Here is a 25,125-nt window from a genome sequence, read left to right as displayed (position 1 = left end):
ATCAACCGAGAGCGGAGGCTCTCAAACATGGCATTAGAGATACATTAGAGGTGTGTCCAAAATAATGTGTTTCTGATTAGTGGTTTAAATACCAAAGTTCCTAAGCATTATATCCTTTAAAAGAACAAATTACTGTAGATACAAGGTTAGCCATACAACAAGGTCACTGTCAGACACTTGTATTCATATATGCTTTCTTGAATGAGAGAGAAAAGGGTGAAGTTCCCAACTATGAGCACATGAGCATTATCTGTCATGTCATCATGGTTAAGAGGTTGAACACTGCTCTTCTAAAGCAAGAAACCAGGGAGCCCCTGGGTAAAAGGAGCCTAGGCAAAACACTAGGGATGAGAACAGATTTGTGGAGGTATTCCAGTGTCCCCAAACTGGAAGAAATGGAGATGAGAAAATGTTGTGATGCAAGGCTAACTAAATAACAGGCACCCGCTTGAGGCTTTAAGGAAGAAGGATTAACCTTTTGCATATTTAAGTGGACATGTTGGTACTCATAATTTTATATTAGTACATAGAAGTCTAAATGTCAGTTCTTACAGGTAGTAGCTTTAATAGCTGGAGGTAGAGTTGAGGACCCCTCCCTTCAGTTACTCATGCAAAACCCTTTCCAAGGCCACACAGAAACTGTTCTTGTCATCTAGGCAATGCCAGCCAATTGGTCCAATTTCACAGTCTGCGCAGACCACGTCCTTGGTGAAGCCTGAGTTCTCAAAGATGAACATGTCATCAACCAGCCAGTGTTTCTGGAGGACATCACCATCAGCCTGAGCGGGTTTCCTTCTCATGGAGGGAAGGAAAAGCTGTCGGCGGAAGGGAGCGGTCCCTAGTTGCAGCACCCGGGAGCCACAGCGTTGGCACAGCACCGCCTTCCGGATCCGGCCCTCCGCTGGCGCCGGCTGGTTCCGCCGCTCCCCTGGTGCCACGGCCGCTACCGCGCAGGCGCCGTCCTCTGCGCCCTGTTTCTTAACTGCGCTGGCGCGGCTTGGCAGAGGCTGGGCGGGGAGCGGACTCTGATTTTTAAAGGAGGCAGTTAGTTGCCTTCGCTGAGCTCAAACTGCAAACTCTGCCTCCTCTGTGCTGAGCAGCAGCTGAACTGTCAGGTTAGTTATTTTAGGCATAATTGGGCTATTTGGAGTCTTCACTGAACATGCTTAGTTCAGGTGTCAGCCAGAGGTTTGGGCAGAGTTTATAACAGAATTTGTAGCTCCACTCTCTCAGAGATTCTCCCCTCACTTTTTAATCACGCAAGTTGCCACGAGCTCAGTTTTCGGGTTCTTTAAAGCAGCGAAGCAGTGGGTTTTTTATCCAAATTTTAGCTGCCTCGACTGGCCCAGACTTGGGCCTTCCATCAGATTAAAAGCCGTGTAAAATGAAAAACTCACCCGGTGTTGATTGCTTATTTCATGTTTTAACTCTCCTCCAGTGTCTGCCTGTTTTGAGTTGCTTGCCAGTGCCTTCATATGGTGGTTTTCCACATTTTGTCCAGGGTCGTAAATGAGAGGGTGGTCCAGTAGTTGTAACTCTCTCGCCAATACTTGGCAATACTTTGCACTCATTTAAAAATTTGTTTATTTTTAATTGTCTGTCTTCTCATCAGACTGTAAGTTCCTTGGGAGAAGGTATTGTGCCAATTTTATTCATGTTTGTTTACATAAATCTTGATACAGAGTACATGATAGGACTTAATACATGTTTGTTGACTGTGTTGATGAAGGATTTATGGTCCATACCCTCATGGATCATACAGTATATTGGCGAATATAGTTATTAACCAAACAATTACAAGGTTTGAAGAGGGAAGAAAGAGTTAAGTAATATCAATAAGGATAGCTAATGTTACTATGTGGCATGCATTGTGCTGAGTGCTTGACAAGCACCATATCATTTAATCCTCACTATAACCTCATAGGGTGGGAAATAACTTTTTTCACAGTTTTGCAATGAGGTAATTGAAGATCAGAGACATGAAATAAGTTCATACAATGAATACGCAGCAGAGCTAGGTATTGAGCCCAGGCCTGCCTGAGTCCCTCACTATTCCCCACTGCCACCTCTCTTCAACAGGGGACACTGGTTTAGCCAGGGGGAGGGTGGTGGTCCAGGGAAAGTCTCCCTGAGGAGATGATGTTGCTGTTTAGACCTGAAGGTGGGGAGGTGGGGAGAGGAGTTCCAGAGTAGGTGGCCACTCTTCAGCTATGCAAAGGCAGTGCTCATGTTTTCCCACCCCACGCTCTTCTTGCAGTCACTCTTAGGGAAGCATGGTTTTGTTCCGCTCACTAATCCTGGCTGGCATCTCTTGGAACACTCTAGTTCTGGTCAACAGCTCTCTCCCCAAGGACTGCCTAGGACAAACATGAGCCTCCATGGGAGGTCTAAATAGAGCTGGAGGTAAGTGGAGCTGAAACCCACCAGATCCATGAAGGCCGTCTGACCCAGCCCTTGCCATGGTGCTGATTCACTGCCTTTGTTGGTTTCTGTCTGAACCTCCTCAGTCTTTTGAACATAAGTGCTCTTTGGAACCTGTATAGATATGCAGTTGATTGTTTCAACCTCTGTGCAGAACCACATAGATATTATGATTACATTTTAGCTGATTAGACTCAGTCCATTGTTACAGTTGGTGGAGAAATTTTTATGTGACTTGGGCAAAATTTAGCCCTTTATAAGTGTTCACAGTTTTCCATTCAAGTCCCATTATCCAGTAACAGATTTTTCCCTTCATTTCACAGATTTGCCTCTCTCTTAGTTCCTGAGGAGAGCCCTATCTTTGCTAATCCCCTTTCTGGACATGTGGGTGGCAGAGTAGGGAGAAGGAGTAGGTAAGGACAGGACATGAGCAGTGGAAGGAAATGAGGAAGGACTTTGCCAGAGATGCTAAATTGATTAGCAAAGAATAAACTGGGAGAGGGGGAAAGTCGTGTAGGCTGAGCCTGGAGGAAGGCTGTGGTGGACACTGCTGACTGCCCACGCAGCCATTTCCACTCCCTTCTTTCTATTGAAGTGTCCTGATTTTGTTTTGTTGTTCACCCTCTCCATGAAGACGGAGGAGGAGATCCCTTCCCAGTCCCTGAGGAGGAATGTTAATTGGTTGAAGCCAACTGTGCTTCCATTATTGCTGCCAGTAATCAGGAACTGGTATGTGATGCACCTTCTGGGAAAGATTTTTCTTCCCTGCTTAAATATTAAATTTAAATATTAAATATCTATCACATGTATGTACTTGGCATATATTTAATATACAATATATAGGAGATACTCTTCTAGGAAGGTTGGTTGAGGATGTGACATCTAGAATTGAAGCAGCCATCTTGCAGCCATGTCTAGTCAAGCCCAAAGAGGGAAGCTAACTTCCCAAGGAAGGCGGAGTAGGAAGATGGAAAGCACCTGCATCCTTGACATTATTTGCCCCTGAATTAGCCACCCCTAGAACTTCCTTTCGTAAACTGCTTGGTATGTTGGGTAATAAACTCTTTACTGTTTAAGCCATGTCTAGGTATGTGTTCTGATACTCTAGCTTTAAAGTATTTTGATTCTTAAAGACAGCTTTGGGGTTTTGGAAATGAGAGGCTCAAAATCAATCATGGAGTAAAAAAGAATTGAAGAGAAAAGGGAGATTTAAGAAAAATTGCAGTAGTTTATAAAACAAATCCCCTTTAAAGTCCTTCGATAGATACAAATAAAAATGGGATGCTATATTATGCTTCTTTATATGGGCCTTTGTGAGGCTGGGCCACATAGGTGGATATACGGGTTATATCCCTTATATCGAGGGATATATAGTTACATTCAGTTCTGATTCTGATTCTGTGATGCCAACTTATAGTTTTCTCTACTGTCTTTCTTAATCTGCAGGTTGCATTAGTAGTTCATTCATGTCCTCATACAAGTTATGTATCATAAAGTGGAGAAGGCAAGGGAGAAGAAAGAGCTCTGTTGCATTCTATAGAGAAATCATTTTAAGGCAGTCTTATTGAGATATAATTCACGTGGTATACAATTCACACATAAAGTATACAATTCAATGGTATTTAGTATACTCAAAGCTGTGCAACCATCATCACAATCGATTTTAGAACATTTTTATCACTCCAAAAGAAACTCCATATCCATTAGCTGTCACTCTCCATTTCTCCTGCAACCCCAACCCTAGGCAACCACCAATCTACTTTTTGGGTCTGTGGTGTTGGTCAGAAGGAGAGACACCTAGAGTTGTCAGCCCACTCTGATACAGGTATTAGCGTTTCTAGCCAAAGCAAAACTCCCAGAGGCTCTTATGGAAAGATGTTTTACTCACATAGGGAAGAGACAGAGCAAGGTCAGCTTCACTAGTGGGAGCTGGTTTCTCACAGTCAGTGGGTCTTAATCTGTGGCTGACCCAGGGAGATGTTCTGCATGCAGCACCCCCTCTTGTGTTCATGCCCTGTGTGCCAGTTTGAATATACTGTGTCCCCCAAATACCATTATCTTTGATGTAATCTTGTGTGGGCAGATGTTATCAGTGTTAATTAGATTGGAATTCTTTGAGTGTTTCCATGGAGATGCACCCCACCCAACTGTGGGTGATGACTCTGATTGGGTAATTTCCATGGAGTTGTTACCCCACCCATTCAGGGTGGGTCTAAATTCAATCACTGGAGCCATATAAATGAGCTGACAAACAGAAGGAACTCAGTGCAGCTGTGAGTGACATTTTGAAGAGGAGCTACAACCAAGAGGGACACTTTGAAGAAAGCACAGGAGCTGCAGATGAGAGACAGTTTGAAGACGGCTGTTGAAAGCAAACTCTTGCTCTGGAGAAGCTAAGAGAGGACAAAGACCCCAAGAGCAACTAAGAGTGACATTTTTGAGGAACTGCAGCCTAGAGAGGAACATCCTGGGAGAAAGCCATTTTGAAACCAGAACTTTGGAGCAGACGCCAGCCATGCGCCTTCCCAGCTAACAGAGGTTTTCCAGATACCACTGGCCATCCTCCAGTGAAGGTACCCAAATGCTGATGTGTTACACTGGACACTTTATAACCTTAGGACTGTAACTGTGTAACCAAATAAACCCCCTTTATAAAAGCCAACCCATTTCTGGTGTTTCGCATTCCGGCAGCATTAGCAAACTAGAACACCCTGTCACAGTAGAGGACTCCGCTCCCTCCCAGCCAGGGACAGATATACCACTAGGGTGTGAGCGGGATGTCGTAAAACCTGCCCACCAGAGTCAGACTGTCTCCAGTGATTATTTACACATGCTTGGGACAGTAGGGGAAGGAATGTCCCAGCAGTCCCCTTATCTTCCAGGGGTTTGTGTTTATCCTGCACGGGATGTATTTGTGGGTCCCAGGGAAAGGCAGCAGGCCACAAGGACTGCCCCCTACTACCTATGGGTTTGCCTATTCTGGACATTTTGTATAAATAGAATCATATAATATGTGATCTTTGCTAACTGGCTTCTTTCACTTAGTATAATGTTTTCAAGGTCCATCCATGTTGTAGTATGTATCAGTACTTCATTTATTTTTATTGCTGAATAATGTTCCATTGTATGGATGTATCACATTTTATTTATCCATTCATCAGTTGCTGGACACTTGTAATCTTTCAGCTTTTTGGCTATTATGAATAATACTATCATGGACATTCATTTACAAGTTTCTGTATAGACATATGTGTTCATTTCTCTTGGGCATACACCTAAGAGAGGGTTTGCTGGATCATATGGTAAGAGATCCATGTTTAAGAGAAATAATTTTTACTCATTTATTCACTCAACAAATATGCATCAAGTACTTACCATGCTCCTGATTCTGGGCTCAGCATTAGGTTTACAGTGAAGAGCAACAGGAGATGTGATCCCTGCCTTCATGGGCCTAGTCCAGTGGGGAAGAGACGTAATAATCAAATAACCACACAGATAAATGGAAGGATTATGATTGTGGCAAAGGCCATGAGAACATATAAAAGGGAGACTTGACCTAGCTTTTGGGAGGGTTGGGAGTCAAAGAAAACTTTTCTGAGTAAATGAAAATTAGCTGAGATCTTGGTGGGGAAACATTGGCAGAAAAGGAGACAGCATAGACAGAAAGTGTCCCAAGTAGGGAGAATAGCAAGGGTGTGGTCTGCATAAGGAAGTCAAAGTAGATAGGGCAATCCATTAGTATAATTTCATTATACTAAGTGAAAGAAGCCAGTCTTCAAAGATCCAGCCAGTTCTGAACCCATCTCTTCATGCCTGCACCCATCTTTGCCCATTCTACCCCACTGGACCTTCCATGTCTCTATCCATTGAAGCTTAGCCCTATACTGATCCTGAGTGATGCTGGAAGTCTTTAGGGCCTTGTGCTTGACTCTCATTTACGTGACTTGGAAAGTGATGGCCTTCCACATTTATTGCCTCAATGGCAGCCCCCAGCAAGCAGTGTAGTTCCCAAACGCCTGCACCCAGGTGCCCAATTTATGGATGGGTCTTTTGCTTTGGTCCCTGCTGTGTTTCTACGTATTGTTTGGTAACACACTCAATGCCTCAGGCCCCTGTGATGACTTGGACCTGCCAGGTTCTTGGACCAGAGTTTATGAAACACTAGCTGAGGTAGACAAGAAAACACACAACTATAATACATTATGTGAATGCTAAGATAGAACAGAGAAAGGGTACTGACCCCAGCCCAGGATCGTGGTGGGGACAATTCTGGGAGTACTTTGTAAAGGAAAGGATTCCTGTCCTGAAGGAAAAGTAGACTTTAGTCTGAGTCAGGGAGATAAATATGTGCTGGGGCCCTGAGGCAGGGGTGTGCTTAAGTCAGTTGCTCTTTAAGTAGAATTTGATCAGCCAAAGTGCAAGGTGCATGTAAGGGAAATGGTGAGATGAAATTAGAAAGGTAGGCATTTGCCTCATTATAACAGATCTTAGATGCTGAACTATCATAGATGCAGCTGTAATCGATGTTGAGTAAGTAAGGAGCATGGACTCTGAGAGCAGAAAGGACAATGTTGCAGAGAAAAGAAGGAGAGAAGGATTCCAGGGCTGTTGCAAAAAAAAAAAAAAAAAAACCAAGTTCACCACTTACTAGCTGTATCATTTAAGATTCTGTTTGACTGTGAGTAATAGAAAGATTAGTAAACAATCTATATTAACAAAGTGTTTTTTTTTTCCAGGCATCACATAGTTTGAAGGTACATAGTCCAGAGCTGGGGTTGCTGCTTCAAGAAGTCATTGGGAACCCAGGCTCCTTTCCTTTCTTCCTTGCCATCCTTATGATAAGTCCTTGTGGTCACAAGATGACTGTTGTACCTGGGGATGCAGGTATCATATCCACATTCCAGGTAAGGAGGTGACAGAAGGACAAAAAAAAAAAAAAAAAAAGCTTCTTTTCAAGATTTTGTGTTCAAATTCAGGAATGGGTATCTTACCTGGGAACATCCACTTTTATCTCATTAGCCAGTCCTGTCACATGGCCCCTTCTTGCTTCTAGAGAGGCTGGGAGTTGGTGTATTTTTAACAGAACCATTGTTGTTTTGGAAAAAAAAAAAATGGGGCCTTTTAGGAAAAAAATATGAAAATGGATGTAGTGTCTGCCACACTAGCTCTGTGCCATTAAGCAGGTTCCTTGCTTTCTCCATGTCTTGGTTTTTCTCACTATAAATATATCTGACTGATTGCAGCAAGGATTAAGTGAGATTATTGAGGAAAATCCTAGAGCATAGTAAATACCCAATACATGCACACTATTGGTATTAACATTTGGGTAGTCTTTCTCTACTGGGATTTGCAAGAGAATTAAGTCCTACAGAAAATGACTTGAATGACTGAAAATTTCCCCAAGGGCGGTGCATAGTTAGTATCGTTTTAGATACATGAGAGAGTTTATACATTAGGTACAATGGATGCCGTAAGGCATTAGGGCTTCATTCTGTCCAGGAACCCATGTGAGAAGGGCCTAGGCCCTTTCCTATGACTTCATCTTATTCCTTCCAGCCTTGAAATAAAGATGGGTCAGAACACACTGAACTGCTCTTTCATCAGCCCTCCTTTCTCAATCCTGGTCCAAGAGAGACTGCCACATGCTTGGCTAAAATCTTCCTTGGATTTGCCAGCCCAAAAGAAAAATGAAGGTAGCCTTAGAGAACCGGTGTCAGCTCAGCCTAGCACAGAAAGATATTGAGAAGACCAGGGAAGAGAAAGGTTTAGCAGTGAAGAGTGTGGTATGATGTGCACCAGTTCTGCCATGACTAACTGTGGGACCTGGATAAATCATATCCCCTCTATAATGTTTGCATTTGTTGCCTAAATCCTGGATAATAACGTTGGCTTCCAGGGTTGTGGTAAGGGCCAGAGGGATGTGGACGTGTTAAACTCCAAAAAAAGAGACATTGAGAATTATGATGTTCTTATAAATGCAAAGAAGAGAGATGGTATGGGATCTTAAAAGCTGCTGGACTGTTCTTTCTCGGTGGGTTTTTTCCCCATCAATTATTGTGGCTGCCAGGAGATTTCTTGTGTGCACTGATTTGTATGGCATGTTGTAATTCATCCTCAGTGGGATGGCTGCAGAAGCTTTGTCCTTTCACTGCCCTCGCTGGAGGCCAAGGAGGGGGCATCTTGGGGTGGAGCACCTCCTCTTCTTCCTTGGGTGTTAGAAGTCAACCAGGGTTCACGAAGGAAGCAGTGGTGCCCAGACAGCTGCAGAACAAGAGGGAAGTGGAGCAGGAGTTCTCAGTTGTGGTTGGGTGCCTGCATTTCCAGGGAACTTCTTACGAACCTGTCGGAGCCCCCTGTTTCAGTGGATCGGGGTGTGGGTGGGCTTGGGTCACAAAAGTTTTAAAAGTTAAAAAATGTTGATGATACCCAGAGTCAGCAATGTGGGGCCAAATGCTTGAGTATAACTTGGCACATTTTGGAAGGGCAATTTGGCAATAAATATTTAAATTTAAAATACGCATATAGTTTGACCCAGTAATTCTACTGCCAGGAAATTATTATAAGGGTATTCTCTCAGATCTATGCCAATATATATGTATAAGGAGGCACTGTTTGGGAAACGGGGGATGGAAATTTACATACAATTTGACCATGCAAGAAGGTAACTTTATTTTTTGGTAACTTTTTATTTTGAAATAATTTCAGGCTTACATATAAGTTGCAAGAATAGAACAAAAAACTTCCATATACCTTTCACCAAGTGTTTTGGTTTGCTAAAGCTGCCGGAATTGCAAAATACCAGAAATGGATTGGCTTTTATAAAGGGGACTTATTAGGTTACATATTTACAGTTCTTAGGACATATAAGTGTCCAGACTAAAGCATCAGCAAGAGGATACCTTCACTGAAGAGAGGCCGATGGTGTCCGAAACACCTCTGTCAGCTAGGAAGGCAAGTGACTGGCATCTGCTGGTCCTTTGCTCCCAGAATGTGTTGCTTTCAGCTTCTGATTCCAGTGGCTTTCTCTTTATGTGTCTGTGGGTTCTCACTTAGCTTCTCCGGGGCAAACTCTGGGCTGCTTCTCTTAGCTTAGCATCTCCAAATGTCTTTCTGTCTGCATCTCCAAGCATCTGGGTCTTTGTTGGCTCTGAGCTCTCTCTCTCTCTCTCTGAGCTCTCTTAAGGACTCTAGTAAACTAATTAAGACCCACCTTGCATGGGTGGGATCACATCTCCATGGAAACAACCTAAGCAAAAGATCCACCCACAATAGGTCTGCCCTCACAAGAGTGGATTAAAAGAACATAGTCTTTTATGGGGTACATAACAGATTCAAACCAGCACACCAAGATGCCCCAATTGCTAACATTTTACTACATTTTCTTTATCACTTTTTCTTTCTCTGTATATATATTATTATTTTACTTTTCAGAACCATTTGAGAGTAAGTTGTCCTTTAACTCCCAAATACTTCAGTATATATTTTTCAAGAATAAGTACATTCTCTTACATAACCATATTATAGTTATCAAAAATCAGGAGACTTCACATTGATACAGTATTGTTTTTTATCTACAAATCTTACGTATATTTCACCGATTGTCCTAATACTATTCTTTAAATTCTTCTGGTTCAGGATCTGATCCAGGGTCACATGCTACATTAGTTATCACGTCTCTTTAGTCTCCTTTAATCATGAATAGTCCTTTAGTCTTTGTCTTTTGTGACCTTGACATTTTTGAAGAGTACAGGACAGTTGTGTTTTGAATATCCTTCAGTTTGAGTAATCTGATGTTTCTTCATGATTGGATTCGGATTATGCATTTTTGACTGGGATACAACAGAAGGGATGCCATGTCCTTCTCAGTGCATCATAGCAGGAGGCAGGAAATGTTGATGTGTCTCATTACTGGTAATGCTAACTTTGACCACTTGGTTAAAGTGGTGCCTGCCAGGTTTCTCCACTGTTAACTTATTACTTTACCTTTGTAAGGAATAAATATCCTATGGGGAAGTATTTTGAGATTATGTAAATTTACTGTTCCTCATCAAGCTTTTACCCACTATTTTATTTACTATAAGAAAGGGTGTTCCCATTGGACCTATTTATTTGTTTGCGGTCGCAGTTGATTTATCTGGGGGGGGGGGCGGCCGGTTGCTGAACCCTCGGCTCTCGGCGTTGCTCGGAGGGTACCGGCGGCGGGGGCTCTTTCCCGGAGGCGAAGGCGAGGCGGGGGACTGGGCCCGGTCCCTGGCGGAGGCGTGCAAGGTGTGGAGGGCGGCGAGAAGGAACAGGCAGGACACGGTTCTTTGAGGGTGAAGAAGCCAAGAGAGCTTTATTAGGGGAGAGCACCAGCTTATATTGGGCGCTTAGGGGGCGGGGTAGCTGTAGAGGTCAAAGGCTTGGATTGGTTCAGAGAGGGCGCGGAGGTTGATAGACAAGGGGCGGGAGTAGTTCCGGTGACTGTGCATGCGCACTGGCGGTGGGGGAGTTGCTCTGGCAACGGGGAGTGTCCAGGCGAGATAAGGGGGTGGGGAAAAGGCGGTTCCCTCCGGCAAGCCTCTCCCAACAGTAGTATTTTGGGTGAGGAAATGGGGCCTGCCTCCGGCCTCACTTTCCCAGGCCCGGGGGGCTGTGGAGGGCGCTGTCGCCCGTGCCCACCACCCTCCCCAGGGGCTGATCAGGTCCCCCAGCCCAGGCCCGCCAAGTCAAAGCACGTAATCAGTGTCCCGCATTTGTTCATCCATCCATCCATTCATTCATACCAAGATGGAGTCACCTATCTTTATTTTATTCAATAGGTTATAATTCATCAATATCATTATTTGTTTATCCAGGGAGAGTCCATCAAGCTGGCTCATATGTCCTTTTGATATGTCTCCATCAGCCTTTGAGCACTTCTTCACTTCTGGTGCAAGAAGATGTTTCAGGCTGGTCTTATACTCTTCTTGCTCCAGCCTTGGATCAGCTCTTTCTCCAAGAATCCTGGTTTCTTTTAGGAATGGTGTTCAGAAATCAAGAACTGGACACTAGGAGTGCTCATTGCACGCAATAAGATATTATGTAATTCCTGATATGATGCAAACAGAAGTACACAGAGCTACCTATGTGTATTTTTTTTTTGCCAAAATATGAAATTTGAATCTGATCAGTCTCTAAATCTCATTGATATTTTACAGGAAGTACAGGGGAAGGGAAATATTCGATGACCTCATAGTGATGCAATTAGAAAAATTCCAAATGAGGTGTGAGAAACCAAGCACTATTCCTAAAAAGGAATAAACACTCACCCGATTGTGGAGAAGAAAAGGATTTATTCATGATCTTGCAAGAACGGGCGCACAACCAAAATGTGGGGGGTTGACATGCAGCACAATAGACCCAGCACTATTTATTCCCTATGCCTAACTTGCAAATCCCTCCCCTGTTTCTCCAGGGGCTGGATACTCCAGAGGTTACATTCTATTGGACAGGCCTAACTAGCCCATGAAATTTGAAACATGCAGCCCACCCAAATTGGAAACATTTGAAAAAAAGTCTACTGGGCAAACTTGAAACATTTGAAACAAGTCTCCACCGCTCTTTCCTTTGTTCTTTTTTTTTTTTTTTATTCAGTTTTATTGAAATATATTCACAAACCATACAGTCATCCATGGTATACAATCAACTGTTCACAGTATGATCATATAGTTATGCGTTCATCACCACAATCTATTTCTGAACATTTTCCTTACATCAGAAAGAATCAGAATAAGAATAAAAAATAAAAGTGAAAAGAGAATACCCAAACCATCCCCCCATCCCACCGTATTTGTCATTTAGTTTTTACTCCCATTTTTCTACTGATATTTTTTCAATTTTTTAACTTTGTTTATCAAAAAATTAAAAACAAACAGGCAAACAACAACCAAAAAAACCCCACAACATTTCAAACAAAGCAATGGATTAAGGAAAACAAATAACCTAAAATAACTACTTTGCTTCCAATATGTTCCTACCATACCCCAAGAAAATTAATAAACCATGTCCAAACAGAGGAGTAAGAAAAACAAATAATCTAAAATAACTACATTGCTTCCAACATGTTCCTACCATACCCCAAGAAAATTAACAACCCCTAAGAAAACAAAGGAATAAGAGAAAAAAAAAAAAAACCTAAAATAACTCTATTGCTTCCAACATGATCTTACTATATCCAAGAAAGTTTGCAAACCATAATCATTCCTGAGCATTCCCATAACATTGAGATTACCCTCCATAGTTTATCTGTTCTTATTAGATTATCATTCCCCCTCCACTAATTGGTATCTCCAGGTCCCCTACATTCTACAGTATAAAACATTGTACATTTTTCACAGAATTCACATTAGTGGTAGCATACAATATCTCTCTTTTTGTGCCTGGCTTATTTTGCTCAGCATTATATCTTTTTTTTTTTTTTTTAAATCTTCATTTTATTGAGATATATTCATATACCACGCAGTCATACAAAACAAATCGTACTTTCGATTGTTCACAGTACCATTACATAGTTGTACATTCATCACCCAAATCAATCCCTGACACCTTCATTAGCACACACACAAGAATAACAAGAATAATAATTAGAGTGAAAAAGAGCAATTGAAGTAAAAAAGAACACTGGGTACCTTTGTCTGTTTGTTTCCTTCCCCTATTTTTCTACTCATCCATCCATAAACTAGACAAAGTGGAGTGTGGTCCTTATGGCTTTCCCAATCCCCTTGTCACCCCTCATAAGCTACATTTTTATACAACTGTCTTCGAGATTCATGGGTTCTGGGTTGTAGTTTGATAGTTTCAGGTATCCACCACCAGCTACCCCAATTCTTTAGAACCTAAAAAGGGTTGTCTAAAGTGTGCGTAAGAGTGCCCACCAGAGTGACCTCTCGGCTCCTTTTGGATTCTCTCTGCCACTGAAGCTTATTTCATTTCCTTTCACATCCCCCTTTTGGTCAAGAAGATGTTCTCCGTCCCACGATGCCAGGTCTACATTCCTCCCCGGGAGTCATATTCCATGTTGCCAGGGAGATTCACTCCCCTGGGTGTCTGATCCCACGTAGGGGGGAGGGCAGTGATTTCACCTTTCAAGTTGGCTTAGCTAGAGAGACAGGGCCACATCTGAGCAACAAAGAGGCATTCGGGAGGAGGCTCTTAGGCACAACCATAGGGAGGCCTAGCCTCTCCTTTGCAGCAACCGTCTTCCCAAGGGTAAAACCTGTGGTAGAGGGCTCAGCCCATCAAACCACCAGTCCCCTATGTCTGTGGTCATGTTAGCAACCATGGAGGTGGGGTAGGCGAATACCCCTGCATTCTCCACAGGCTCCTCAAGGGGGCACTGCATCTTTTTTTTTTCCTTGTTTTTTTTTTTGTTTGTTTGTTTTTTGTTTTAACTTTCCCTTCTTTTTTAAATCAACTGTATGAAAAAAAAGTTAAAAAGAAAACAAACATACAATAAAAGAACATTTCAAAGAGACCATAACAAGGGAGTAAGAAAAAGACAACTAACCTACGATAACTGCTTAACTTCCAACATGTTCCTACTTTACCCCAAGAAAGTTACCTGATATAGCAACATTTCTGTGAACTTGCTCCTACTATATCCATCAGAAATTAACAGACCATAGGCATTCCTGGGCATCCCCAGAACGTTAAATAGCTTATCTGTTCTTCTTGGATTATTGTTCCCCCTTCCTTAATTGCCCTACATTCTACATTATAAGCCATTTGTTTTATATTTTTCAAAGTTCACATTAGTGGTAGCATATAATATTTCTCTTTTTGTGCCTGGCTTATTTCGCTTAGCATTACGTCTTCAAGGTTCATCCATGTTGTCATATGTTTCACGAGATTGTTCCTTCTTACTGCCGCGTAGTATTCCATCGTGTGTATATACCACATTTTATTTATCCACTCATCTGTTGAAGGACATTTGGGTTGTTTCCATCTCTTGGCAATTGTGAATAATGCTGCTATGAACATTGGCGTGCAGATATCTGTTCGTGTCACTGCTTTCCGATCTTCCGGGTATATACCGAGAAGTGCAATCGCTGGGTCGAATGGTAACTCTATATCTAGTTTTCTAAGGAACTGCCAGACTGACTTCCAGAGTGGCTGAACCATTATACAGTCCCACCAACAGTGAATAAGAGTTCCAATTTCTCCACATCCCCTCCAGCATTTGTAGTTTCCTGTTTGTTTAATGGCAGCCATTCTAACCGGTGTTAGATGGTATCTCATTGTGGTCTTAATTTGCATCTCTCTAATAACTAGTGAAGCTGAACATTTTTTCATGTGTTTCTTGGCCATTTGTATTTCCTCTTCAGAGAACTGTCTTTTCATATCTTTTGCCCATTTTATAATTGGGCTGACTGTACTATTGTCATTGAGTTGTAGGATTTCTTTATATATGCAAGATATCAGTCTTTTGTCAGATACATGGTTTCCAAAAATTTTTTCCCATTGAGTTGGCTGCCTCTTTACCTTTTTGAGAAATTCCTTTGAGGTGCAGAAACTTCTAAGCTTGAGGAGTTCCCATTTATCTATTTTCTCTTTTGTTGCTTGTGCTTTGGGTGTAAAGTCTAGGAAGTGGCCGCCTAATACAAGGTCTTGAAGATGTTTTCCTACATTATCTTCTAGGAGTTTTATGGTACTTTCTTTTATATTGAGATCTTTGGTCCATTTTGAGTTAATTTTTGTGTAGGGGGTGAGGTAGGGGTCCTCTTTCATTCTTTTGGATATGGATATCCAACTCTCCCAGCCCCATTTGTTGAAAAGACCATTATGACTCAGTTCAGTGACTTTGGGGGCCTTATCAAAGATCAGTCGGCCGTAGATCTGAGGGTCTATCTCTGAATTCTCAATTCGATTCCATTGATCTATATGTCTATCTTTGTGCCAGTACCATGCTGTTTTGGCAACTGTGGCTTTATAATAAGCTTCAAAGTCAGGGAGTGTAAGTCCTCCCACATCGTTTTTCTTTTTTAGAGTGTCTTTAGCAATTCGAGGCATCTTCCCTTTCCAAATAAATTTGATAACTAGCTTTTCCAAGTCTGCAAAGTAGGTTGTTGGAATTTTGATTGGGATTGCATTGAATCTGTAGATGAGTTTGGGTAGAATTGACATCTTAATGACATTTAGTCTTCCTATCCATGAACATGGAATATTTTTCCATCTTTTAAGGTCCCCTTCTATTTCTTTTAGTAGAGTTATGTAGTTTTCTTTGTATAGGTCTTTTACATCTTTGGTTAAGTTTATTCCTAGGTACTTGATTTTTTTAGTTGCTATTGAAAATGGTATCTTTTTCTTGAGTGTCTCTTCAGTTTGTTCATTTCTAGCATATAGAAACATTACTGACTTATGTGCATTCAACTTGTATCCCGCTACTTTGCTAAATTTGTTTATTAGCTCTAGTAGCTGTATCGTCGATTTCTCAGGATTTTCTAGATATAAGATCATATCATCTGCAAACAATGACAGTTTTACTTCTTCTTTTCCAATTTGGATGCCTTTTATTTCTTTGTCTTGCCGGATTGCCCTGGCTAGCACTTCCAGCACAATGTTGAATAACAGTGGTGATAGCAGGCATCCTTGTCTTGTTCCTGATCTTAGAGGGAAGGCTTTCAGTCTCTCACCATTGAGTACTATGCTGGCTGTGGGTTTTTCATATATGCTCTTTATCATGTTGAGGAAGTTTCCTTCAATTCCTACCTTTTGAAGTGTTTTTATCAAAAAGGGATGTTGGATTTTGTCAAATGCTTTTTCAGCATCTATTGAGATGATCAATTGATTTTTCCCTTTTGACTTGTTAATGTGTTGTAATACATTGATTGATTTTCTTATGTTGAACCATCCTTGCATGCCTGGAATGAACCCCACTTGGTCATGGTGTATGATTTTTTTAATGTGTCTTTGGATTCGATTTGCAAGTATTTTGTTGAGGATTTTTGCATCTCTATTCATTAGGGAGATTGGCCGGTAGTTTTCCTTTTTTGTAACATCTTTGCCTGGTTTTGGTATTAGATTGATGTTAGCTTCATAAAATGAGTTAGGTAGTGTTCCATTTTCTTCAATGTTTTGAAAGAGTTTGAGTAAGATTGGTGTCAGTTCTTTCTGGAAAGTTTGGTAGAATTCCCCTGTGAAGCCATCTGGCCCTGGGCATTTATTTGTGGGAAGATTTTTGATGACTGATTGGATCTCTTTGCTTGTGATTGGTTGGTTGAGGTCTTCTATTTCTTCTCTGGTCAGTCTAGGTTGTTCATATGTTTCCAGAAAATTGTCCATTTCCTCTACATTATCCAGTTTGTTGCCATACAGTTGTTCATAGTATCCTCTTATAATTTTTTTAATTTCTTCAGGATCTGCAGTTATGTCACCTTTTTCATTCATTATTTTGTTTATATGGGTCTTCTCTCTTTTTGATTTTGTCAGTCTAGCTAGGGGCTTGTCAATCTTGTTGATCTTCTCAAAGAACCAACTTTTGGTGATATTTATCCTCTCTATTGTTTTTTTGTTCTCTATGTCATTTATTTCTGCTTTAATCCTTGTTATTTCTTTTCTTGTACTTGGTTTAGGATTGGTTTGCTGTTCATTTTCTAGCTTCTTCAGTTGATCCATTAGTTCTTTGATTTTGGCTCTTTCTTCCTTTTTAATATATGCGTTTAGTGCTATAAATTTCCCCCTTAGCACTGCTTTTGCTGCATCCCATAGGTTTTGGTATGTTGTGTTCTCATTTTCATTCGTCTCTATATATTTAGCAATTTCTCTTGCTATTTCTTCTTTAACCCACTGATTGTTTAGGAGTGTGTTGTTTAACCTCCAGGTATTTGTGAATTTTCTAAGTCTCTGATGGTTATTGACTTCTAATTGTATTCCATTGTGGTCAGAGAATGTGCTTTGAATAATTTCAATCTTTTTAAATTTATTGAGTCTTGTTTTATGTCCCAGCATATGATCTATTCTGGAGAAAGTTCCATGAGCACTAGAAAAGTATGTGTATCCTGGTGATTTGGGATGTAATGTCCTGTATATGTCTGTTAAATCTAATTCATTTATCAGATTGTTTAGGTTTTCAATTTCCTTATTGGTCTTCTGTCTGGTTGATCTATCTATAGGAGAGAGTGATGTGTTGAAGTCTCCCATAATTATTGTGGAAACATCAATTGCTTCCTTTAGTTTTGCCAGTGTTTCTCTCATGTATTTTGTGGCACCTTGGTTGGGTGCATAGACATTTACGATTGTTATTTCTTCTTGCTGAATTGCCCCTTTTATTAGTATGTAGTGGCCTTCTTTGTCTCTCAAAACATCCCTGCATTTGAAGTCTATTTTATCTGAGATTAATATTGCTACACCTGCTTTCTTTTGGCTGTAGCTTGCATGAAATATTTTTTTCCATCCTTTCACTTTCAGTTTCTTTGTGTCCCTGTGTCTAAGATGAGTCTCTTGTATGCAACATATTGATGGTTCATTTTTTTTTGATCCATTCTGCGAATCTATATCTTTTAATTGGGAAGTTTAATCCATTTACATTCAATGTTATAACCGTGAAGGCATTTCTTGAATCGGCCATCTTATCCTTTGGTTTATGTTTGTCATATTTTCCCCCTCTCTCTATTAATATCCTTTATTGTACCCATACCGAATCTCTTTATTACTGAACCTTTCTCCAAGTCTCTCTGTCCTTTCTTTGTTTCTCTGTCTGTAGGGCTCCCTTGAGTATCTCCAGTAGGGCAGGTCTCTTGTTAGCAAATTCTCTCAGCATTTGTTTGTCTGTGAAAAATTTAAGCTCTCCCTCAAATTTGAAGGAGAGCTTTGCTGGATAAAGTATTCTTGGCTGGAAATTTTTCTCACTCAGAATTTTAAATATATCGTGCCACTGCCTTCTTGCCTCCATGGTGGCTGCTGAGTAGTCACTACTTAGTCTTATGCTGTTTCCTTTGTATGTGGTGAATTGCTTTTCTCTTGCTGCTTTCAGAACTTGCTCCTTCTCTTCTGTGTTTGATAGTGTGATCAGTATATGTCTCAGAGTGGGTTTATTTGGATTTATTCTATTTGGGGTTCGCTGAGCATTTATGATTTGTGTATTTATGTTGTTTAGAAGATTTGGGAAGTTTTCCCCAACAATTTCTTTGAATACTCTTCCTAGACCTTTACCCTTTTCTTCCCCTTCTGGGACACCAATGAGTCTTATATTTGGACGTTTCATATTATCTATCATATCCCTGAGGTCCATTTCGATTTTTTCAATTTTTTCCCCATTCTTTCTTTTATGCTTTCATTTTCCATTCTGTCATCTTCGAGGTCACTGATTCGTTGTTCAGCTTCCTCTAGTCTTGTACTATGAGTGTCCAGAATCTTTTTAATTTGGTCAACAGTTTCTTTAATTTCCATAAGATCATCCATTTTTTTATTTAGTCTTGCAATGTCTTCTTTATGCTGTTCTAGGGTCTTCTTGATTTCCTTTATCTCCCGTACTATGGTCTCATTGTTCATCTTTAGTTCTTTGAGTAGCTGCTCTAGGTGCTGTCTCTCTTCTGGTCTTTGATTTGGGTGCTTGGGCTTGGGTTATCCTTATCATCTGGTTTTTTCATGTGCTTTATAATTTTCTGTTGTTTTCGGCCTCGTGGCATTTGCTGAACTTGATAGGGTTCTTTTAGGATTTGTAGACCAATTGAAGTCCTTATCTCTAATTTATCAGATCTACAGCTTCGTGCAGTACACTTTCTCTAACTAACCAGCAGGTGGCGTCCACGAGCCACCTGTTCTCCACAAGCCAGTTCTCCCCTGCTTAGCCTTTTTGGTGAGTGGGGGAGTGAGTCTTGTGGGGTCCAATTGGTGTCCCAAGCTTGCGTGTGTAGTTGGTGTTGCCTGCCCTGTATATGGGGCGTGTTTCTGGGCAGTCAGGGAGGTGGGGGTGGCTCTAACAATCAAATCTCCCTGATGATCCTGGAGTTTTAAAGCTGCTGCAATAGTCTAATCCTTCAGTTCAGTCCTGCCACAGTTTGTCTCTGCCACTGACCCACAAGTCCTTGGTATTGGCGTATGGCTCCTGAGACTTGCAAGTGGGCCCCTCTTCCAGGCCGTGCACCCCGGGTCCTCTGTTGAGGGATGACTGTGCTATGTCACAGGTGAGTGCCGTCCCCCCAGGGCAGTTCTGGGCTGCTGGGCTGTGTAGGGAGGCTCCCAGTCTGCTGAAATGATGGCTGAATGGGGCTTTGTTAATTCACACTGCTCTACCTTCCCAACTCTGGGACAATCAGCTGAGGTTGCAGGGAAGGCTAATGTCCACGCCCAGTTTTGTGGTGTGTGCCTGTTATTTGAAGCACTTCCGTCACACTGGGTTGTCTGGGGCAGTTCTGGGCTATGGGGCTGGCGATGGGCAGGAGTGTTTCCTGTTCACCAGGATGATGGCTGTGAGCGGACACCCCCCTTTTCTTGGGAAGTTGTGGTGTTTAGTCAATTTTCTCAGCCACTGGATTATTGCATTTTGTCTCAGAGCTCTCCTAGTTCTGCTCTTGACTTGACCTGCCCAAATAGCAAGTCTTTGAAGCTTTCTGTATTGGGCTTCTTAGAGTAATTGTTTTAGAAAAAGAAAAAAGGATTAAAATAACAAAACAAAACAAAACAAAACAAAAAAACAAACAAAAAAAAAACGGGCCCTCCTCAGAGATCTAATGGGTTATTGAAATGCTAAGAGACAAAGCAACCAGGGCCATTAAGGAAAGGTCCACAGGGCAGAGAGATCAGCTTTGCTTCGGGATTTGCATATGCGCCTCAGGGCCCTTCCCCTTTCTATGTTCACCAGAACTCCAAAAATCCTCCGCTTTTATTTTGGAGTTTTTCGTGTTGTTTTTTTCTATGCCTGTCTCCTCTCTGCTGGGCTGGCTGCTCTCAGATTCTCTGGTGTCTGGTCCCAGTCTATCTATGGTTGGAGTTTGAATCAGTAGAATGAGTTTCCGATAAGGGCTGCCACTGCAGTTCTCCCTTCTCCTTCCCAGAGCTGACAGCCCCTCCTCCCAGGGGACTGAGCCTGGCAGGGAGGGGCGCGGGTTCCCTGGCCGCAAAAACTTACAGATTTTGCTGATCTCAGCAGTTCCACATTTTCATGAATGTTGTATGAAGTATGCCCAAAGTCAGATTGCTCTGTGGTGTCCAGTCCACGCAGTTCCTGGCTTTCTACCTACTTTCCTGGAGGAGTAACTAAAACATACAGCTCACCAGTCTGCCATCTTGCCCCGCCACTTTCCTTTGTTCTTAAACTGAAGAGCCAGTCTGAGCTAGTTTGGTAACAACTTATGAAGCTATTTTAGGAACCTCTACCCTGGAGTCTCCACGTTGCAAAGATAGTGGGTGGATAAACAGGAGGACCCTCCAGGGATTAAAGCTTGGCTTCTTGACCCTCTGCCATTCCCCTGAGCTGCCCCCACCGTGTGCGAAAGCTAAACTTAATTTAATTGTCACACAGGGGAGGGGAAATATTTGATGACCTCATAGTGATGCAGTTAGAAAAATTCTAAATGAGGGAAATTCTACAGGACAAATGACCTGGTTTCTTCAACAAACAAATGGCAAAGAAAAAATATAAAGGGATGGAGACCCTATAGAAACTTAAGGGATGTAAAAGATCTTGTTTGGATCTTGATACAAACAAATTAAGTTGGGAAAAACATTTATGAGACTATCAGGGAAATTTAAACACTGACAATATTTTAAGGACATTAATGAATTATGGTTAAATTATTGGTATGGTGGTTATGTAAAAGAGATTCTTACTTTTTAGGATCCATACTGAACTATTTATGGATAATTGTCCATGATGTCCAGGATCTTCTTTCAAATAATCTAATTGGGTGACTGTGTTTTAAAACTTCAACTTCCATGTGAGACCAAGGGAAGAGATGTTTATTTGGTGCAGGATGTATATTTTCTGAACAATGCAACTTTTTCAGTCAGTTTGTTCAAACACCATAATTACATGTAACTTTGAATAGGAAGTGAGATATGATAGATTTGTATAGGTTAGAGTGAAATAGCAACACATCCCAAAGTAATTTGGGCAGAGAATAATATATATGCAGGGCCCCCCTGAGGAGCTGGGGGAGATATGGAAGTGTTGGACTTCCTCACCTGGATTGTTGCTGATGTTCTCACAAACACTGAGGACTGATGGTTTAGTATCCTGAGCCCTCTATCTTGGGGCTTGCCCTTATGAAGCTTGTTACTGCAAAGAAGAGATTAAACCTGCTTATAATTGTGCCTAAGAGTCTCCCCAAGTGCCTCTTTGTTGCTCAGATGTGGCCCTCTCTCTCTAGCTAAGCCAACTCAGCAGGTGAACTCACTGCTCTCCCCTCTACATGAGACCTGACTCCCAGGGGTGTAAATCTCCCTGGCAATGCAGGATATGACTCCCGGGGATGAATCTGGACCTGGCATTGTGGGATTGAGAACATCTTCTTGACCAAAAGGGGGATATGAAATGCAGCGAAATAAAGTTTCACTGGCTGAAAGATTTCAAATGGAGTTGAGAGGTCACTCTGGTGGACATTCTTACGCACTATATAGATAACACTTTTTATATTTTAATGTATTGGAATAGCTAAAAGTAAATGCCTGCAACTGTCAAACTCCAACCCAGTAGACTTGACTGTTGAAGACGATTGTATAGCAGTGTAGCTGACAATGGGTGACAGTGTGATTGTGAAAACCTTGTGGATTACACTCCCTTTATCCATTGTATGGATGGGTGGGTAGAAAAATGGGGACAAAAGCGAAATTAAAAATAGGATGGGATGGGGGGCATGACTTGGGTGTTCTTTTTTACTTTTATTTTTCATTATTATTCTTTCTGGTGTAAGGAAAATGTTCAAAAATAGATCAGGGTGATGAATGCATAACTATTGGATGGTACTGTGAACAGCTGATTGTACACCATGGATGATTGTATGATTGTGGGTATATCCCAATAAACTGAATTTATTAAAAAGGAAAAAGTAAAAAAAAAAATCTAATTGGGGTGGGGTGGGGAAGTGGGTGATGATTAGATAACATGAGAGTGGTCATGAGTTACTTGCTGAAGATAGGTAACGAGGTCATGAGTCCATGGAGTTTTATAATAATATTCTTTCTACTTCAATATATGTTGAAATTTTCCACACTAAAAAGAAACTTTTTAAAAGTTCCCCAGCTCCCTGCATAATTCTTGGCTTACAGCACGTATAAGTCAGGGTCCCAACAGGAAACGGAGGGCACACTCAAGTTAGGACCATTCGAGCAGCGTTTATTCACATACAATAGCATATGATACATATATGATTTACAAAGGAATTATTTTCAAAGGGGTGGGCAGCAGGTGGGGTGGGGTTGGAGCCACAAGGGATAGCGCAGGAATTCGGGTTTAGTGGCAGCTGGACTGTTACCTCCTAGGCCCAAAAAGAGAAGAGAGGAAGCAGTTACTGGAACTGGAAGCTGAGAGTTGTAGAGACCCTGACTCACCTTCTTTTTCTCCTTCCCACATCCTGCCAGACCCACAGAGAGTAAGAAACCCATGGTGTGGTCCATACAAGTAAGCCTCCCCGGGCACAGAACAGGGTAGAGGAGTGGAGTGTGGATCATAAGGGGAAATTAATAGCACCAGGCAAAACTCCTTTGTTGAGTTGTCTAGACTCACAATCTCCACTTCCTCCTTTCTTGTTCTTAACTCATGGTAATCACGTTTCACCCCTACCACTCCACCAAAGCTGTTCTTGTTGAGGTCACCTACAACCGTCATCATTCCAAATCTAATGATCAGTTCTCATTCCTCATCTTGTTCAGTCTCTCAGCAGCTTTTGACATAGTTGATCCCTCCCTCCTTAGAACATTTTCTTCACCTGACTTCTAGGACAATGCCTTCTCCTGGATCTCCCCCTACCTCACGTGCTATTTCTTCTCAGGGTCCTTTGCTCTAAATATTGAATTATTTGGCCTACCTCTCTTCTCTCAGTTCCTAGAGGACCTCATCTAGTCTCTTGGCCTTAAATGCCTTCTAAATGTTTAAGTCCCAGCTCCACCACCACCCCCCCCCAACATTATATCTCCAGCTCTTACCTCTTTCCTGAGCTCCAGACTCATTGACTCAACTGTCTGCCCAACATCTCAACTTGAATGTCTACTGGACATCTTAATGTTTACAGGACAAAAGAGGACTCTTGATTCATTCTCCCCACCTCTCTTCCCATTTCAGTAAATAGATCCATCCCACATCCATTCTGTGGTTAAGCTAAATATTTAGGGGCCTTCTTCCCATCAAACCTCATTCCAACTCACTAGCAAGTCCTGACAGTGCTACTGTCCAGAATCTGATCACCATGGCCGCTGATCATCCCAGCTACACTGTATGTTTTGCCTTGACTATGGCAAATAACTTCTCCTCCAGTCTCCCTTGTTCCGTACGTCTTCCCCTCTAGCCTATTCGCCACGCAGAGGCCAGAGTCATCTTTCAAAAATGATCTTCTGATTATGTTACTTCTTTAAAACATTTCAGTGGCTCCTCATCTCTCTTAGGATAAAATCTAAATCCCACAAGACCTTACTCTGACTGCAAGAGAGGGATTGTCCCCTCTCCATCTTGAAGGCTGGCTACCACAGATCATTTTCCAAGATGTACCCCCAATTTCTTCTTTTCTTATGTTATTATTAAAAAGTATTGAAGCTTGTGGGCATGTGCACCACAAGCAATTTGTAGGGATTTTTAGGCATGTGGGATTGAGAAAATTGGCATTGTTCTAAGGAGGGGTGAGTAATAAAAAGCAGAACTTTTTGGTGGTGAATTCCTTATTGTCTGTACTAATGCCACTTAACATAGCCTTCCATAATTACAGAATAACTTTTGCAAGGCCTAGAATGGGTAGGGGTGGGATGATGGTGGGAAATGGCCCACGTGTGGCTGGGCCTCCCTTTCTCAAAGGATTTGGTTTAGAGTCTCAGGAGGTTAATCCTCAAAGTTAAATTTGTGTCTCCTTCCTGAACTAACTTTGCCTGTGGTGCACTGTGCATTAATTTTTTAAAAAACGTATCCTATAATTATCTTGTGAATAGCTTGGTTATTTTGCATTGTACTTTTATATATTTTAATACTGTTTTTTTGTTGTTGTTGTTAGAAGTAGGTATCTAAATTTTTGTAAACTTTGTAAATTAAATCTGTAAAACTACTTGGAATTTCTTCATTTTTAATATGTTAGAAGCCTACAAAATGGAAAAGATCTGAACTTGTAAAAGGCTCAGAATTGTTTTAGGTTACTCACAGTTACAGATTGTTTCTTATCATGGTGATAAAAATGCTCTGGAATTAGATAATGGTGATGGTTGCACAACTCTGTGAATGCACTAAAAACCACTGAATTGTACACTTTAAAAGGGTGACTCTTATGGTGTGTGGCATATCTAAATAAAGCTGTTATTAAAAAAAATACATAAAAAATGAAGAAAAATAAACAGAGCTTGAGGAACCTGTGGGACACCATCAATCATACCAATATACCAGGGGGAAAAAAAGAGATAAAGGGGCAGAGAGATTATTGAAAGAAATAATGCAGAAAACTTCCCAAATTTAGCAAAATGTATGAATATACACATCCAGAACACTCAATGAACTCCAAACAGGATAAACCCAAATAAACACACACCATGCCATGTTGATTGCCTAAGATG

General features: G+C 41.4%; 1 protein-coding gene across 1 annotated transcript; it reads right to left on the bottom strand.

Moving 5' to 3' along the window:
* Positions 1-602: 602 nt before the first annotated feature.
* LOC119515291 (guanine nucleotide exchange factor MSS4-like) lies at positions 603-23,206 on the bottom strand. The gene is made up of 2 exons (XM_037811153.1): positions 23,105-23,206; positions 603-1,007 (listed from the first exon to the last, which is right to left on the bottom strand). The coding sequence occupies exons 1-2, from the start codon at positions 23,204-23,206 to the stop codon at positions 603-605; spliced, it is 507 nt and encodes a 168-aa protein (XP_037667081.1).
* Positions 23,207-25,125: the final 1,919 nt, after the last annotated feature.

The sequence above is a fragment of the Choloepus didactylus genome, chromosome 19 (assembly GCF_015220235.1).
Source record: "Choloepus didactylus isolate mChoDid1 chromosome 19, mChoDid1.pri, whole genome shotgun sequence".
NCBI classification, from domain to species: Eukaryota; Metazoa; Chordata; class Mammalia; order Pilosa; family Megalonychidae; genus Choloepus; species Choloepus didactylus.
Note: the sequence above shows the minus strand (reverse complement) of the source record. Positions and strands in the feature narration are given on the sequence as shown.